Source organism: Chionomys nivalis, chromosome 19 (genome assembly GCF_950005125.1).
Source record: "Chionomys nivalis chromosome 19, mChiNiv1.1, whole genome shotgun sequence".
NCBI classification, from domain to species: domain Eukaryota; kingdom Metazoa; phylum Chordata; class Mammalia; order Rodentia; family Cricetidae; genus Chionomys; species Chionomys nivalis.
The window spans coordinates 39917454-39936907 of NC_080104.1; the positions used below are offsets into that span (position 1 = coordinate 39917454).

At 44.3% G+C, this 19454-nt stretch overlaps 1 protein-coding gene across 2 annotated transcripts in view; it reads left to right on the forward strand.

Moving 5' to 3' along the window:
• Sh3rf3 (SH3 domain containing ring finger 3) overlaps positions 1-19454 on the forward strand; it is a 261535-nt gene that overhangs the window by 155944 nt on the left and 86137 nt on the right. For both annotated transcript variants that reach the window (XM_057751727.1, XM_057751728.1), the window contains exons 2-3: positions 2634-2909; positions 19232-19327. In XM_057751727.1, coding sequence (XP_057607710.1) covers positions 2634-2909; positions 19232-19327 — 372 coding nt within the window. The remainder of the gene's footprint in view (positions 1-2633; positions 2910-19231; positions 19328-19454) is intronic.

Consider the following 19454-nt stretch of genomic DNA (forward strand, 5'->3'; position numbering starts at 1 on the left):
GTTAATTATTCTGTAGGCTTCCCAGATATATTTCTTCCCCTTTCCTTTTATTTCGTTTTATTTAATGCCTTAATGGTGGCTTCCTGGTAGTGTTTGAACTCAATTCTTCCTAAGGGGAACACCCTCCCTGTGAGAGAAGTTGTCCCTGGAAAGGAGGCAGATGGCTGTGTCTGGAACACAAGTAGCAGAAACCTGGGAGCTGGAGGAGTTGCCACAGTGAGATTTGCAGGAATCTCATCTCTGCTCCCCCTCCCCTCCCCAGTAATACTCACTTTCCTCTAGGACCAGGCATGAACTTATTAGTTAACCTTACAGTGGGCTTTAAAGATCAAAGACTGTAGGAAATGCCATGAGTCACATTTTTGAGCATCTTTTAACAGGGAGTGCTGGTTTCTGGCTCTTCTGCTCCTGCCTAACTTCCTGTCAACATCATTTCTGACTCTGTGTCTCTGTCTCTCTGTATATATGTGTGTGTGTGTGTGTGTATTCTATAGATTGTGTTCTATTAGATCCTCATGACAGTCAATGGTACAGGAGTGAGCACTGACCTTCCCTGCCCCCTGCCTTTCCCTACTCCTTTTTCCTTACCTGTCTGTTGCAGCAGAGACACAGGCCTGACTCAGGATCACCCTGTGTTCCTTTGAACTAACAGCACAAAGATGGTGACTGTTGTCTCTCAGGCTTTTCTTGGGTCCTGGTTGTTAGGGTGGATATAGCACAGCTCTGTTAATGTGGCAGATAGGAAACGTCCAGGCATAGGAGCCCAGTGCCAGTGCTGTGAATCTGGGAGGGAAAAGAGGTGGTGTGGAGCTGTGTCTAGCAAAGGGAGTACACACAATGCTAGTCTATGTCAAGGGACGATCCTTTGGGTACCTAGTAGAGGTGCTTTGTGAGCAGAATGTGTTATTTTCTTACTGCCACGTGAAACCCATTTTCTGAGTTAAATTCCAAGTGTGGCCGTATAGTCAATAGTGAAAATATTTCTGCTATGGTATTCCCGTCATTATTTGACTTTTAATGTGGCAGCAAGCTGAGTTGAAAAGGGAGAAACATCACCATTTTGTAAACTAGCTAGCGGGGTGGAGATGGGTTTCCTGAGCTTGGTAAATTATTCGTGGTTATTGGGGAATATGCTATGAATTGGGGGGTACTTGGCAGCATCCCGGCTTTGCTCCTTAGATGCCACTCGCACTCCTCCTCAGTGTGACAACCAAAAATCTTGAGACAAGTTGTTCCTCATGGAAAAGCCATGGGCCAGGGACCGGCTGGCCATTATATGGCCCTGGGGTTTTTCTGATGGCCCACAGCCAGCTACCTCTTTAGTCTTTCCTAAGCAAAGTATTGGATTGCAAATTGCCTTTCGTCTGTGCTCTCTAAAGTCTGGGCCTGGTACAGTCTATTGTACTTAGACCACAAAGCCATCCAGAATGAGTTCTGTAATGAAAAGTTCTCTGGTGTTACTGTTTAATTGGCTAGTGGGGGTTGTTTGTCAATCTGCCAGCAGGTTTCTCTTAAATGCTGTCATCAGACATCTCCAAGACATAAATGTGGAGTGATTGATTTGCTATGTGCTATTAAACCCTCTACAAAGACTTTTTGATGTCCTGCGGCTTTGAGCTTTGTACAGTTATTGATTGATTCAAATACTACAGAACCCTTGGCTCAAGCAGCCCTTGTGAGAAAAATGCCACTTCTCGTAGGGAATTGCTGGACATTGACTCGGGGACAATGACAAGGCTTTCCTCGGGCACAAAATGGATCACTGAACAAGTGTGGACCACCAGGAAAGAAAAGCAAGAGACACTTAGGTAGCTGGCCAGAATTGACCAATCAGGGCCAGTTAGGAAAGTATAAGGAGCGGGACAGTAAAACCTGATCAATCTAGCACTGAGAAAATCCTGGCTGCCATGAGAGGGGAGGCAAAGATTTTGTTTGGGCTGTAACTGTAGCTGCTGTCTGAGACCACAGTCGCAAATGATATTCAAATAAGTTCACAGACATTGACAGGATGACAGAGCACCTCCTGACTGCACAAGACCAGGCTAAGATATTCTTGGAGGGGTCCTGTCTTCTGGACCAGATTGTTGTGTGAAGTAAAAGCTTGCATGGCACGGGGAGCGGGGAGGTGTGTGACTTGGGACTAGGGGTGGAGTGGCCTCCACATTCCTCCACCAGGAATCTCTCATCTGGGCTGGGTGAGTATGTGCCACGGGTCCGTGGAGAGGCAGGCACACACAGTGGGTGAGATATTGGCAGCCCAGCTTGCTCTGAATTAGTTGTCCCCTCCTGTGCCTATATCCCCCTCATCTTTGACAGATAATAATTCGTTACTTCCTTTAGAGCCTTTTCTGTGCAGTGCAGTGCAGTGGTCTCTATAGAAAGTTGGACTGCACTTGGCCCTCATGTTTAGGATTGAGAACTTTGCTATTGTAAGGACTATCTTGCTTTTCTGAGGTCAGAGAACTTATGTGTTCCCATGTTAGACTGTTTGTTCCTTTAGGGTGGTTTCTGATCTGCGAATGTTGTTCACACATAAGACACACAATGACCGTTGAACCCATACTTCCAAGGTCAAATTTCTCAGGTGTTAGGGAGAGCCATTCCGAGTAACCACCTGCTGTTTTCTGTTTCAGAATCTATCCCAGCTTCCCTATGGCAAGGCCCTCTACAGCTATGAGGGGAAAGAACCTGGTGACCTCAAGTTCAACAAAGGGGACATCATCATCCTGCGGCGTAAGGTGGATGAGAACTGGTACCACGGGGAGCTGCAGGGGACTCATGGCTTCCTTCCAGCCAGCTACATCCAGTGTGTCAGGCCCTTGCCACAGGCTCTGCCCCAAGGCAAAGCCCTGTATGATTTTGAGATGAAGGACAGAGACCAAGACAAAGACTGTCTGACCTTTACTAAGGTAAGGTGAGCCCCATGGTTGGCTTATGTCTACCGATGTCTTTTGAACCAAGAGTTGGCATTTAGGTTTAGAGCCTGACTTCTCTGCTAGACCTTGAGCAAATGACCACCCTCCCTCCCTGTGCCTCCGTGGGGGTGTGCTTCATGGACTTGATTGTTTTGTTGTTGATTTTGTTTGTGTGAATGAGAACTCCTAAGAAGAAGCTGTGTCTGCAGAATGTAGAGAGACTGGATTGTTGCAGGTCCAGAGTCAATTACCTTTTCTTAGGCTGGCATTATCCCCGCCCCCAACAGTCATTCTTTGACTACTTGGTGTCAGATCTAGCCTCCTGTGACTGACAGATGGACACCTTTTTGAATCTATTAACTTAGCAGACTACTGGCTTCCACCAGCCCAAAGACTAAGAATGTCACCAGATAGCATCTTAGCTTCCCCCCATCTTGGTGTAACCACCTCCATGATGCACCTGCCATTGGTATTCTAAACTTGCCTTGATTATGACTTTCTTTGTTCTGTAAAACTATATAACTTCATGAAATGCCTTTTGTAAGCACACATTCTAATTGTTCTTAATAAAAACAAACCAGAGTCAGATCTTTAGGGGGTAAAAGCTGAGCGATCAGAGAAGCAGAGTAGTCAGTCACTAGAGAGACCTTTGACCTCTACTGATGCTCAGACCAAAGGGGTGATGCTGTCCTCAGACTGCATCTCCAGGCTGCTTGCTCAGACTGCAACTATCTCCACCAAACCTCAGACTGCACTGAACTCTTACCTCCTCCTGCCTTATCTTCCTCTCTCCACCCAGTCATATCCCTCCTATCTCCACCTCCCTAGTGCCGGCATTAAAGGCATAGACTCCCAAGTACTGGAATTAAAGGTATGAGTCACCACCACCTGGCCTCTAGTGTCTTAGCTCTATACTCTGATCTTCAGGCAAGATTTATTTGCTAAAACACAAACAAAATATCACTACAGACTTCCATGGTAGAACATGGCTTGGGGGTTTCCCAGGTTCTAGTCATTCAGAATGACTGCAGAACAAACCATGTCTCATTCTCTTCAAGGCAAGAGCTGTGTTGTTTGCATTGACGTTTGGTTTGTGTTGATTTTCACTGGGGAATGGTACGAGATGACAGCAGCCCGCTGATGCATAGTTCTGGCCTGCACTGGTACTGACTCCTGAGATAGGCGGGCTGTTAGCCTCAGGAGCAGCCATCATTTTAAGGTTTTAATTATTTAATATATAAAAAGGAGTTGAGTTTTAAGTATTGACTATATATATATATATATATGAAAGGGAGTTATGTTTTCCCAGGACTCAAGGGATCATTGTAGAACTATTGCAGACCCTGAGTTCATCCAATAAGTTTGTCCTATCTGGGCTCAAAGCCAATATCACATCTCTTCTGTAGGGCAACAGCTGAATCAACTAGGCATGGAGAATCTCTTTTATTATTATTATTACTATAAATGATAATTTTATGAGTATAATGTATTGCATTCATGTATGTCTGTGCACCATGTACCTGCATGATGCCCACAGAGGCCAGAAGAGGGGTCCATGGATTTGGAGTGAGTTACAGATAGTTAGGAGCTGCCATGTTGTTGCTGGGAATTGAACTCAGGGCCTTTGGAAGAGCAGCCAGTGTTTTTAACCACTGAGCTGTCTCTCCAGCCTGGCATGGAGAATCTTTTGAAGCACCTAGCCTGAGGACCTGGTCACTTAAAAAAACGTTCACTGTGGAGCCAGTGAAACGCTGAGTCAGGTTTGTGGTCTTTCTGGAGTTCCTGTGATTACTCATTGGTGCCAGGTAGCAGAGCAGCTCTTGTTCTTGTTACGTTTGGAGATTGCCAGGGAAGCAGGTGGAGCCTTGTGTCATTTCCTCTGGGGTCCTCTCTCCTAGCTCCTTCCTCCTTCCTTTCCTTCTCCTGCCCTCTCCCTCCAAGGCTGTAAACAACAGAACTGGAATTCTCAGTATCTGGCTTGAAGAAACAGTGCCTGGAGATTGCCACTCTTCTCCACGCCCACCCACCCCCTCTTCATCTGCCGGTACAGAGCTTGGCTGTGGCTCTGCGGCTCTCCACCAGCTTCACGACTACCTTGCACACCATTTTCTGAAAAAGTTGATGGTCCCTGTGCCAGACTGCTGTTTAGGTCTCATTCTGTTGTTCCCCTGACAGTGACTAATCTAGTTTCTGTTCTGGGAACCAATTCTTTCTTTCTCCTTTTCATTAGGGCGTTGAGATGCTAATTCCTTTCCTTAGTTCTCTTAGCTCCTGGGGAAGCCGGCCCTGGTCTCCTTCATCAGCTCCCTCTCTTTTCCTTTTCTCAATCTGAAGTTTCTGGAGCCTTCCCAGGGCGCCTGGCAGACTTCTCAGCTTTGGAGAGCCTACCCTTAGTGACTACACTCCAGTGTGGGTGCTCATGCTCTCTGCTCCGGCACTTGTAGCTTCTTGCATCTTTGCTAAGACAACAGGCTCTAAATGACTTTTAGCTCTATTGGTAGCAACAGCAGAATCAATAGAGTCAGAGACTCTCCTTGTGGGCACACAGGAAGCTCCTCTGGATAGCTCACTCAGTAGAGTGTAAAGCCCAGGGTGTTCCCTGGCAGGCCAGCTTCTCCCTGTATGATGGCAGACTCTCTTAACTTCTGTTTCCATTCCGGGTGCCTCTGCCTGTAGCACTCACTGCCAGTAAAGACCAGATTCCCTGGACGAGAGCAAGTGGATTGGATATTTGTCTGTTTATTCCACACAAAAAGTACACTGGGCCTGTCCCCATGCTGGGCACTACCCTGTGTTCAGGGACAGAGATCTGGTTCCTCCTGGAACCTGGGCTTGGGAAACAGGCACAGAGTAAGTCTAGAGAAATGAGCGACTGCCTCAAGGGAAACGGCATGGTGTCGCCCTGTGAGGAGGAAGACGAGACAAGGCATGAAGACTCCAGTGTAGTCAATGACAGAAGTATTCCAAGTTTCCAGAGAAAGTGTACATTAGTCCTCGAGGGGCAAATTAGAGCCCAGTTGGCCTTGGATTCATTCTGTGGCCGGCATGCATAGGATGCGTGGCTGTTGCCCTCACTGTGTCCCTGATGTAGGTTTGGTATTTGAGGCTCCTTAGAGGGAGACCTGGACCAGTTGTGACAGGGTCCAGGGCTCTCCTGTCACTGAGGGTAGCAGCTGTTGCCATGGCATTCTGTTGGAACCAGTGAGTTAGTGATGTAGGTGTTTCTATCTATCTGTTGTTTCATTGGTTAATTAATAAAGAAACTGCTTGGCCTGATAAGTCAGAACATAGGAGGGTGGAGTAGACAGAACAGTGAAAAGCAGGTGGTGACTCTGGTTTGCCTACTGGCAAAGTCCCGTTTGAAGCTTTATAGGCAAATCCGATAAATACACAACATGCGTGTCTCCCTCAGACATCCCTGCACGCTGGCCTTGGCAGCATGGCTGTCTGCAAGTGCCCATGCGTGTTTACCATGGATGGATGCAGTGACTTTTCAAAGTCCTATCACCAGTGCTCTGCTTGGAACCGGTCAGTGACACTCTGCTCAGGGGCTTCTCATTTCCCGTCTGGTCAGTATCAGAGCCTGCGCTGTCGCCAGCGTTCTTTCTGACCCAGAACTGTGCCTTCTCAGCCCTCAACCCACTCCCAGCTCTTGCTTACCCTACACCTGGTTATTTCTGTCTCCAGCAGGCCTCGCGCTCCCTGGCCTGGTACATCTATCTATTCCCCCAGCTCGGTACCCTTCCTCAATTATTTGTGACTCCGCCCTCTACTTGCTCTTTAGATACTTCCGCTTTCGAGCTGCCTCACTCCTGATGGTGCGCCTATGCTCGGGATTCCATCTTTTTACCCTTTCTTCTCCTTAGATGTAGGTGCGTATAATATAGTACCGTCCTCTCCCTGAGGCCTGGCCAAGACTGCTTACTTCCCGTTCTAAGCATGCAACAGTGCGGGGCATGCAGAGGGGAGAGATGCGGAAGCATAGACAATAGTGAAGCTAGAGTGTTGTGCGCATGCGTGGAGAGAGCAGGTCTGGCTATTGGCAGTGTTCATGTCCTCTCACCGGGTCTCTTTAGCCTTTTTCGTTACTTTCCAGATGTGTCAGCTGTGAGGTGTGTGGGAGAAGCAGGCTCTATGCCGGGGCAGGGAAAGGTCTGTTCCTGCCTCTCTCTGAATAGTCCTGGCCACTGGCAGCGATTGAGTTGGGACAGATGATCTAAGATGTCAGTCAGAGCTGGGGACTACAGAGCCAGCCTGCTCCGTGGTGGTTGGTGGCAGCCAATGAGTCCATTAAGAAGCTCTGTGTGAACACAGGAATGACCAGGGGCACAGTTCCGTGTCATTTCTACATAAAAAAAAAAAAAAAAAAAAAAAAAAGGCTGGGGAGTTTCTGGGCTTCTGCCTTTTTAATGTCCCCTATTTCTTGACAGAGTGCTTTGAGGCAATGTCTGCAGCTGACTGTGGCAGGGCAGGGTTCAGTAGGGCTGCATTTGGGGGTGGGGCCACAGTCATCCTTGGAAGCTGAAGGTATCTGGTTTCTCTGGGCTCTGCCTCTTCTTTGGACACCCTTAACTACAGTAGAGAGCAGACCGGGGTTCGTGATCCTTCAGAAACTGCCCCCAGGGGCTCCACGCCTGCTGTTACCATGTGATTCATTTAGAGACTCGAATATCGGTGCCTGTGTCCTGTGTTCTCCAGTACTGGAGGGGACACTCCCGTGCTCCTTTCCAAACTGTACCTGTAAAGTCACATCCAAAGAAGCCGGGCTAGGGAAGCCGGGCTAGGGATATCCACCTGAAGCTGCTGTTCTTGCCACAGGCCACTATGCTTGTAGCTTTCTCTCTCCTTAAGTAGAAAAAGTCAAATGAATGCACAAATGTTAGAGGAGGCAGGTAATTACTTAAAACTTGGGTTTAATGTTCCTTATAGAAGGTGGCGCTGATGTCTCTTGAATCTGTTACAGATGTATTATCCACTAAGCTGTATTATCCACTAAGCCTTGGGAAGAGAGGCCACCTAACTCTTAGACCACCCCTTCATAGCCACAGCTCCAATGTGCAATTGCTTAGGGCCCCCCACCCCAGAGACCATCTGAATTCCAAGAAGAGTCAGGGCTGCATGCCAGTAGACATTTGGTATATTTTCCCAATTCGGAAATATCAGAGAGCAGGGAAAACAGCATATGGATGAAGCCTGCCGCCCTGTAGTAAACAATGAGTACTTGACATGAAACGTATAGATAGAGGAGAGGTTTGCACCGGAAAATGGAATGATGTCATGGAAGGAGTTTTCATTCATAAAATCGTTGCCTACTATATCATGTTAGTTCAGACACATGTCTACCTTATTTGGCCATCGGTGATGTCTGTGGTGTCTTTTGGCTTACTTTGATCACTTACATCAGGGGCTGATAAACTGAGATGACTAACCAAGCAGGCCTGCCATCTGCTTCTGTAAATCTCGTTTGCCTGGCACGTGGCTGTGTCCATCCACTCGGGCATTAGCTGCCTTCATGCTTCTGCCACTGAACTGAGGAAATGGTCTGCAAAGCCATTTACTTACCTTCTGGTGCTTTCTAGGCGTGGTTACTGATGACTGCAATTGAGCACAGCTCCAGGAGACAAAGGCACAGGCATTTCTGCATGCTCCCCATGCAGCACTCAGGGACGAATTCCTGAATGGGGGTGCCCAGGAGGAGAGGACGAGTAGTTCTCTTAGGGAGGCAGCTGAAAACCAATGGCCAACCCTTATCATTTGAAACCTTAATGCTTTAAGGGGTATTTCTCCATGTACTAGGGAGCCTTCAAAATAATATCCCCTCTTTCCTTGTCCTTATAAATGCACCAACTCAAGGGTTTTTGAAATGTGGCGACAAATCTGGGACCTGATATGATCTAACATAAAAACTAGGTCCTACTTTTTGATCTTGCATGGAGTGATAAAGGGGTTCAAGTCTAGTAGCCCCAACATGCTAGCCTGTGTGTCTCCATTGCCAGCAATGAAATATTCCCTCCCTGTGGGGTGAGTCTGCATTAGGGGCAGATCTAGAAAAAATATTTCTCAACATCCCTAGGCAAAGTGGGTGACTTTTATATGCAAGGATGGCTGGCTCTGTGTGGTCTCTCAGTTTGGTCCCCATAAAGAAAACAAGTACCAAATGAAGCAATGTATTCCGCAGCCTGCTGCTGTCCTAAGGTTTCAGACAGGCGTAGAATCCGGAATGCCACTTGAGTCGGAACAGGCAGCAACCACAAAGGTGCTGCCAGAGTATCACTCAGCCTGATGGAACTGCGCAGACCCCACTTGCTCCTTAATGGACATCACTGTAGCACACTTGACATGCATGCATCTGGGTTCCTGCTCTCTGCATGACGATTTTGCTGTAGGCCTGTTGTGTTGCATGGTGATCATCTCTCTGTGACCTAGCCTTCTCTCTTACCTGCTTTTCTCCACAGCCTAAGGTCTCTCTCCCTATCTCTACTTAAAGACATTTATGTGTGTTGGCCACACAAAAAGGAAATGGTTTGCACTGCTTAATGGCAGTGGTGGCAAATTCCCTGGCCTAAGAGGCAGTGCCTCTCTTTGGAATTGAGTTTGCTTCCCGATGAGTTCATCCCTTGTTGCTCTCCTACTCCCGAGGGGGACCCAGGATAAGCCTGGCTCTTCAGTGTACAGCGATGTCCATGCTGGAGGGCAGAGTCTCAGCTCCACGGTGCTCTCATTTCTCAGACTCAGCGCTTCCACATGACTTGGTTCCAAAGGACCGTTGTGATCATTGCCTTATTCCATATAGCATGTCCCTTTAAGGGGAAATGGTGAAAGAAACAAGGAGACCTTGTCTTCCGTTTCATGTAATATCACACCAAAAGCACCCACTGATAAAACTTCTGCAGCCTAATGATGAGGAGATCTTTATTATCACTGACTACCCATGCAGTGGCATGGTACCAAAGCTGGGTCACCTCCACTCCCCGTCCCCTTTCTTTCCTCTCACATCTGCTAAGGATGGATGAATTGTGTTTTCACAATTATTGTCCAGATTGTTTTCAGTATTATAGTTATGAGACAGACATCCATTTGTTGTAGACTGCTATAGTTTGTTAGTTTCCATTGTCCCGTGGTTCTGAGTTATTCCTTTAAAGGTAGACTTGAGTTTACAGTAGTGTTAGATTCTTAACAAACTGGAGCAGATACAGAGAGTTCCTGTGTCTCACATGGCCCACCCCTAGCCCTGTGGGGGTACATTTTTACCATGCCTGAGCCTCTCTTGGTGGTATCAAGCAATGGCCATTGTTTATATGGAAACCCGTTTTTGGTATTGTACAGTCTTGATTTGGGAACGGATGTAACACATGACACTATTCTTCATACTCTTTCCACTGTCTTGAAACCTTTGTGCTCCACTATTTTAATCCCTATCCCTTCCTTTGCAGCCACAGAATTGTTATTGTCTCCATAGTGCACCCTCTGTTTTATTGTGTAGCTATAATACTACATGCTTCCCTTTTACAGTGCTTAGAGATGTGCATTCATGTCTTTCTACAGCTTAACAGCTCCATTGTTTTTAAATTAAAATACATTCTTGGAGAATTTCATACATGTGTACAAGGAAATAAATCATATCCATTCCCCATTTCCTCCTCCTGAATTCTTCTGATGTAACCCCCTTTGTACTTCGTGTTCTCTTGTTTCCTTTTTAATACTCCCCTGCATCCTGCTAGGGCTGCCCACTGTACACACGAATGGAAGGCCATCCTCTGGAGCGAGAGCAGCCTACCAGTGGCTACGCCCCAAAGAAGAGGGATGTGCTCCCCCACAGCAGCTATCGATAGCCCCTAAATTAGGGTTGGGGCCTCATGAATTACTCCTTAATCCCTGTTGGGCTTTGGCTGGCTTAATCTTGTGCAGGTAGCCACAGCTGTTGGGAGCTGGTGAGCGCAATAGCCAGGTCTTGACCAAAAGGCAGCATTCCACTGCTGTCCTCTCCATCCTCCGACTTGGCCATCTGACGGTGTCATCCTCTGCCATGTTCCCTGCACCTTGGTGGAATGTTGTAGGGAGAGGCTGCTTGTTCGTCCCGGCCACCCGGCTAGCTTAGTCCTGAAATAACCACACAGAAATTGTATTAATTAAAACACTGCTTGGCCCATTTGCTCTAGCCTCTTATTTGGCTAACTCTCACATCTTGATTTAACCCATTTCTATTAATCTGTATATCACCATGTGGCAGTGACTTACCAGGAAAGATTCAGCATGTCTGGCTCTGGCGGCTCCATGGCCGCTCTCCCTCTGCTTTCTTCCTCCCAGCATTCAGTTCTGTCTTCCCCGCCTACTTAAGTTCTGCCCTATCAATTAGGTGAAGGCAGTTTCTTTATTCATTAATCAATGAAAGTAACAGAAAGACCTCTTACACCAGTGGAGGGGTGCGGGTTCATATAGGTGTGCTATATGATTGTGTCATAGTTAGGGTTTCTATTGGTGCAATAAAACACCATAACCAAAAAGCAAGTTGGAGAGGAAACGGTTTATTTGGCTTGCACTTCTGTATCACTGTTCATCATTGAAGGAAGTCAGGACAGGAATTCAAACAGAGCAGGAACTTGGAGTTGATATAGAGGTCATGGTGGGGGGTGCTGCTTACTGACCTGCTCCTCATGGCTTGTTCAATCTGTTTTCATGTAGAACTTGGGCTCACCAGCCCAGGGGTGGCACCACCCACCATGGACTGGGTCCTGCCCCATCAATTATTAATTAAGGAAAGGCCTTACAGCTGATCTTATGGAGACATTTTTTTCAATTGAAGTTCCCTCCTTTCAGATGACTCTAGCTTGTGTCAAGACTAGCCAGCACGGTCCGAGAACCCACAACCATGTATTCACTGAAGTTTAACCATTTATGAATCTGTACATTGACTGCTGCCCACTGTAAAAAGAATCCACCCCTGTGTAAACCTTAATCTCCATCACCCCCACTCTCTTCCTTTATATCACATGTTCTACTATCCCTTCCAAACGAAGTTTTTTTTTTTTTTTTTTTTTTAAGTTGGGTTGAGAGAACACTAGTTTTCCATATGGTTTTCATTATACCCTTCAGGCTAAGCCTCTGATTTACGCTCTCCTCCTATTCTTCTCCTGCTTAAGCCTCCCCCAGCCCTAGTACTCCATCTTTCCATTTCTTTTACCTGTGGTCTACTATCCCCACCCCTTAATGCAACACACACACATAATATACACAAAATATGCACACACACATGCTCTCACATAGTACACACTCCTACACACAGAGAATAACATCTTAGTTATTTATATCTGGGTAATTTTCCATGTATCTTATGCTCTCTTCTTTCCCATTCATAAGTTGGTGGACATTTAGGTTAATTCTGCTTCCTAGCTATTGTAAATAGGCAATGAACATGACTATGAGAATATCTTTGTAGCAGGATATAATGTCCTTCAGATGGAGATCTATGGGGGTAGGGCTGGATCATACAGCAATTCCATCTCTAGATTTTTGAGAAGCCTTTGATTGACTATCAAATCTGCTTCACTGAATTACACTCCTGCCACCAGTGCATAGGGCTCCCCTTTCACCATATTCATGCTAACATTGTTATTTCTATTTCTGTTGATGGCTATTCTGACTGGGGTGAAATAAAATCATTTTCCTCTTCATTTCCCTGATGTTCAGGACTTTTACAGTGTTTCCCAGTTGGTTGATGTTCTTTAGGGAACTCTGTTTGGTTCTGTATCTCATTATTAAATGGGTTATCTTCTTAATGTTTAGATTTTTTAATTCATTGTATGTTGTAGACACGAATCTTCTGTCAAAAGAATAGCTAGCAAGGCTTTTCTCCCATTCTGTCAACTGCCTTTTCATTCACTTGGTGGCTTCCTTTTCTGTATGGTAGCTTTTTTATTTGTTCCATTTGCTAATTGTTGGTCTAAATGCCTGTGTTACCAGGTTTCTGTTCAGAAAGTCCTTCCTGAACCAGTAAGTTGGAGCATATTCCCTACTTTTTCCTTTACCAGATTCATGGTCTTGAGGTCTTTGATCCATTTGAGGTTGATTTTTTTTCTCTAGGGATGAATAAAGATCTAGTTTGATTTTTCTACATGTTTGTCTTAGGGTTTCTATCGCTGTGAAGAGACACCATGACCGTGACAATTCTTACAAAGGAAAACATTTAATTGGGGCTGGCTTACAGTTTCAGAGGTTTAGTCCATTATCATTATGACAAGAAGCATGGCAGCATGCAGGCAGACCATGGTGCTGGATACAGGAAGTGAACTGTGTACCACACTAGATGTATCTTGAGTCCACCCCCACAGTGATACACTTCTCTTACAAGGCCACACCTACTTTAACAAAGCCATACCTCTTAATGGTGCTATTCCCTATGGGCATTCAAACTCATGAATCTATGGGGGCCATTCCTATTCAAATCACCACAGTGTTGAAATTGAGTTTCCTCAGCACCATTTGTTAAACACGCTGTGTTTTCTCCAATGTATTATTTTGGCCTTTTTTTTTTTTTACAAAAAGATAACTGTAGTTGTGTCAGTTTATATCTGAGTCCTCAGTTCTACTTCATGTATTTATGTGGTTAATGTTTGTGGCAGTACCAAATATACACTGTTATACTATGTCTCTGTAGTATAATTTGAAATCAGGTATGGTATACCTCTTACAATATCCTGTTCGTTCTTTGTTGCTTTGGCTGGCCGTGGTCCTTTATGCCTCTTTATAGTTCTTTGTATTTTTTCCCTGTCTGTGAAGAGTGGCTTTGAAATTTTGAGTAGGGTTGCATTATTTTTAGATTGCTTTTGGTAGAATGGCATTTTCACAAGGTTAATTCCTCTGACCCATGATCATAGATGGTCTTTCCAACTTACAATGGACTCCTCAGCTCTTTTATTCTGAGAGAGTGTGTGTTAGAATTTATTTCTATTTTTCTTTTCTTTCTTTTTTTTTTTGGCTTTTCAAGACAGCATTTCTCTGTAGTTTTAGAGCCTGTTCAGGAACTTGCTCTGTAGAGCAGACTGGCCTTGAACTCACAGAGATTCACCTGCCTCTGCCTCCCGAGTGCTGGGATTAAGGTGTGCGCCACCACTTCCCAGCTTAATTATGGTTTCTGTTGCTGCAATGAAACACAATGACCAAAAAACAAGTTGAAAAGGAAAGGGTTTATTCAGCTAATACCTTCCACATTGCTCTTCATCACTGCAGGAAGTCAGGGCAGGATCCTGGAGGCAGGAGCTGATGCAGAGGCCATGGAGTAGTGATGCTTACTGGCCTTGCTCACATGGCTTGCTCAGTCTACTTTTTTTTTTTATAGAACCCAGGACCACCACCAGTTTAGGAATGGAACCACCCACCATGGGCTGGGCCTTCCTTCATTGATCACTAAGTGAGAAAACGTCTTACAGCTGGATCTCATGGAGGCAGTTCCTCACCTGAGGCTCCTTCCTCTCTGATGACTCTAGCTTATGTCAAGTAGACATACAAAACCAGTCAATACAGTTTGTATGTGTGTGTGTGTGTGTCTCCCTCTGTCTATGTGTCTGTGTCTATGTTTCTATTGTGAATGTATTGTTTCCTTGATTTTTTTCTTGCTATGCTTGTTATTTGTATATAGGAAAGTGTGTTAATTAGATATCCTGCCACTGTACTGAAAGTGTTTATCAACTCTAAGATGTTTTTGCTAGTATCTTTAGAGCATTTTATGTATAGGACTATATCCTCTGCAAAAAGGGATACTTTGATTTCCTCTCTCCTTATTTATCCTTTATCTCTCTCTCTTATTGTCTAAGACTTTATACACTTTACTGAGTGGAAATGAGAAGAGTTGATGCTCTGTCTGGCTCATGAGCTTGGTCGGAATATTTTGAGGTTTTCTCTATTTGGTGCAATGCTCCTAGTGTTTGTCATACAGACTTATTATGTTGAGGCATGCTCCCTCGGTTCCTAGCCTCCCTGTGACTTGTATCCTGAAGGGATGATGAATTATTTTTCAAAGGCCTTTGTTTTCTCTGTTGAGATAATTGTGTGAGTTCTACCTTTTATTCCATTTATGTGATTAATTATATTCATTGATTAGTATATGTTGATCCATTTCTGCATCACTGATATACAGCCAACTTGGTCATGATGAATGATCTTTTTGATGTGATCTTGAATTCAGGGTTTTTTTTTTGCAAATTTTTATTGAGAATTTTTTCATTTCTGTTCATCAGGGATATCCATCTGTAATTAACCTCTCTCACATTCTCTCTCTCTCTCTCTCTCTCTCTCTCTCACACACACACACACATATTCTGCTTTTATTTCTTGTATCCTTTTGCAAAGTCAACTATTATTCCTTTTACTTTTTAGTTTTTGTTATAAATAAATACCCTAAGCTTTCTGAATTCTTTATCTTTTATTCTCAATAGTGTGAAATTATGTGCTGATATAGTTTTGTGGCATGTATCTTGCTTTGTTTCATGTCTGACATTAAGCTGAGAAACTCTCACTTATTAATACCTCCGATATCTTTCTTCTGGTCATCTCATGGTTGGTATATTAGTCATTCCAAAGTTCATGAATGCGCTTTTTTCTTTTTCTTCGGTTCACTCTTTGTATTCGTGCTTTGGGAGTTTTTATTGGCAATTTAATCAAGCTCAGAGACTCTCGCCCACACCCTTTAGGAGCCCACCAGGGGCAGTCTCCATCCTTCCCCCTTTAGTTTCCACGGTTAGCATTTCTTCTTGGGCTACTTTGACGGCGCTTTCTGTGTTTATGCTGCCCATCTGTTCCCGCATGCTGTCTGCTTTGTCCGTGAGACTCCTGGCATCTCAATAACAATTGCTGTAAATTCCCAGTCTGTTCGTTCCCATCAGTTGCCATCTCTGGATCCTGAAGCATCTCTCGTGCTTCGTTTTTTGTTTGATTTTTGTTTTGATTTTAGTTGTCTTTTAATATGCCTTGACATTTTCTCACAATAGATAGCCATATTGGGCTACATAAGAAGAGCAACTGTAAATAGCCTAAGTGATGTGGTGGCCAAGAGAAGAGGCAGGCTGTGAGATGCATTCTAGAGCTCTCTGACTGGGGCTGAGCCTTCATGAGCCTGACACTCTGACTGTGATGTTTTGTGCACTTCCCAGCCCCTTCTTTCCCATTAGTTGGGCCAAGATGTCAAGAGGGAAGTAGAAAAAGCTAGAAATAGGTCTACTGTATAATTCATCTATCCCAGTCTTGGGCATATATGCTCAAAGAACTTTATATCCTACTACAGAGATAACCTGCTCATCCATGTTTGTCACTGCTCTATTTACAGTAGCTAGGACGTAGAAACAGCCTAGATGCCCATTGACTGATAAATGGAAAATGAAATTATACATCTGTTAAGAAAAATGAATTTAAAATTCATAGATTAATGAATAGAGATGGAAATAATCATGATGAGGGAGGCATCCTAGACCCAGTAAGACAAATGTCATATGGCTTTTCATCTTCATATATGTGTGTGTCCTTTGGAATCCCTATTGAGTTTAGGAAACCGGTAAGGAGCCATGCAAAGGGAAAGTAGATAAATACAATGGCATCAGAGTAAAGAGGGAGTAATAGAACAAGAAGAGTTAAATGGGGTGGGAATGGGAGGGTGGGTAAAGGAGAGAATAAGAGAATAGCTAACAGCAAACCCTTTAAAAACATCATATGGAAATCTACTGAAGAAGCCTCCTAAAATATATCCATACACATATATAAAAGAAGTTATGCTATAATGGGGTAACAACACCCCTACTAGACACTGTAGGCTAACAAATAGAAATCATGGTGCCATAAATGGATTACCTCTCAGGAGTTTTTGGTTTCTGAGGTCCCATAAACCCCCAAATCTTATAGGCTAATGCTCGGAACATGACTGTAAGATTCTATTGCCGAAGCCATAGAACATGGAAAAATCAAGCTGTTCCTTGCCTGGCAGCTTTGTCCCTGCTGGATACCCTTCACAGCTCTGGAAGGTGCTATGCACATGGCTAGCAGAGCAAAGTAACCATCCATCCATGAGCCCGACAACCTGAACTTGATTCCTGTGGTGGAAAGAGAGCCAACTCCAGCAAGTTGTCTTCTGACCTCCGTAGGCATACATATATGCACACATGCACGTGCACACACGCGTGCACACACACACGATAGATAGATAACAAAGGAAGAAAATGGCAAAATTGTATTATTTCTGGAACGATGACTTAGCAATTAAGAGCACTGGCTACTTTCTAGAGGTCCCAGGTTCAATTCCCGCACCCATATGGTAGCTCACAACCATCTATAACTCCAGTTCTGGGGGACGTGTCACCCTTCTTTGGCCTCTGTGGATACCAGGCAAGTACATATACAGACATCTTTGTAGACAAGTCACAAAATAAAATAATAATTTTTAAAAGAAAAATTAAACTCTACCTGTGATGTCTCATCAGGCCTAACATTTCCAAATGGGTGGGATGCCAAATTGCTTTTCTTCTCTTGTGAATTCCCGGGTTCCTGACCCAGCTCTATTTTCGCTTTAAAATCTTTTTATTTTGTTCCCACCATCATAACTTACAAAGCAGAGGTGTAAAGCCTTCCCTCTTACTCCACAAATGTTTCTCCGGTTTCTTTTACTTTTTGTGTATTTTCTTTAACATTAGAGATTTGTTCTTCTAGTAAATCATCATGAGCATATTTAATGATACCTTCCCCAATTCTTATTTAAATATTTGTTCATATTTTCTTGTAGATATTTGGTTTTATTTAACATGTCTTTAAATATTATAAAATTAATTTTGTCAGATATGTAAGGTTTTTAATGGTTTGCCAACTTAATCCCATTTTCTGATTATTGCCAGTATATGGAAATTCAATATTTTTTGAGTCTGTTTTAAAATTTCAGGTTTTCTCAAATTCTTATTCTAATTTCAGATGTTGTTGCTTTTTAGCTAATGATGTATTTTTCTTTCTGGTGCTTATACCTCTTACTGTTCTTTATTTCTTTGGCTCTGAATTTAAGAATGCATTAGATGACAGTCTAGCTATTTTGATTTTTCTCTTTCTATTGAAATTAACATATTTTTTACTTTTTTGTTTGTTTCTTAAGAGAATATCTCATTTGTAACACAAACTACCCTTTATATACTGGTAGCCCAAGATAGCCTTGAACTCCTGATTCTCCTGCCTCCATGTCTTCATTGCTAGGGTTACAAACACGCTCCAACACACTTAGGTCTCCTAGCCCTTCATTGCTTATTTAGCAGAATACTGAGTGTCATTCCATCAAGCTCCATTGGCCCCTAGCACATTACGGTTCATGTTGGACCATCTGGTCTTGGAGCAAATACCCAAAGAGAAAGGCTGTTGACGTTTTGATGGGAAAAGTTGGGCAAGATATGCTTGTAGTGGGGTTCCAAGATATTCCTTGGCTACTAAAAGAAAGATGGACCCAAGAGAGTGTGGGTCGTGGGCAGGTGCAGATAGCCATACTCTCTTATATAACTCCGGTCCTCCTCTGACATCCTGGGCAGCCTCTGTGCTGAAAGCTGATGCACAATCATCTCTCACCCTAAACTCATCAATTTCCCACGTGTGTATCTCCCCATGCCCTCTGTCCCGCCTGCCTAGGGCTCCAGGTGCCTGTGAATGTGTTTTGAACATCTGCTTTCTTACCAACAGCCTGTGTCCCACCTTCCTCCCTGAGACACCCACCTCCCTCCTGAGATGCCCGCCTCCCTCCTGAGATGCCCTCCTTCCTCCCTGAGACGCCCACCTCCCTCAGTTGTCATCTGTCTCTGTTTCCATGTTTTCACTGTATGCACACACTTGTGTCTGATATGCCAAGGGATGTAAAAGAATACAGAGCATCATATACTTACAATTCTTAGTTGAACTGAGTTATTCCTTTTTATTTTCTTTCTTTCTTTCTGATGGAGCCAAAAACTTAAAACACTTTATACTGGAATTTTATATTGAATGGCTGAATTTATCTTTAGTTGAAGCATTTTTATTTCATTCAGTTAATATTAAGAGCTTTCATTTGAAAACACTATGTGGTAAATTGTTAGGCTTTTCATTGGGGGAATATTTGCAATAATGATCCAATGGAGGGGCAGAGAGGGGCAGTGTAGGGGGAGGGGCGAAGTAGAAAGATTGAAATGGAAGGAAGGTTTTTGTCTCACAGGTGAAAGCCTGAACCTATGACATGTTCTCCTTAGACTCTCTCTTTGCCTCAGTTGCTCCATTCTAACTGTCCTCTTGTTTCCTTTCCACTGTGCACACATGGCGGGCTCTGCGCACCTCAGGATGAAGTTTTAACTGTGCTCCGGAGAGTGGATGATAACTGGGCCGAAGGCATGCTGGGAGACAAGGTCGGGATTTTCCCACTCTTGTACGTGGAGGTAAGCTCACTAACACACCTGTTGTTTGGTTCCCCAGAATGCGGGGCCCTGGCCTGGGGGAGCCCCTTCCTGAGGTAGAGGGAGATTCCTCCTCCCCTCCCCAAGCGTGTAATGCCTGCAGCTTCCT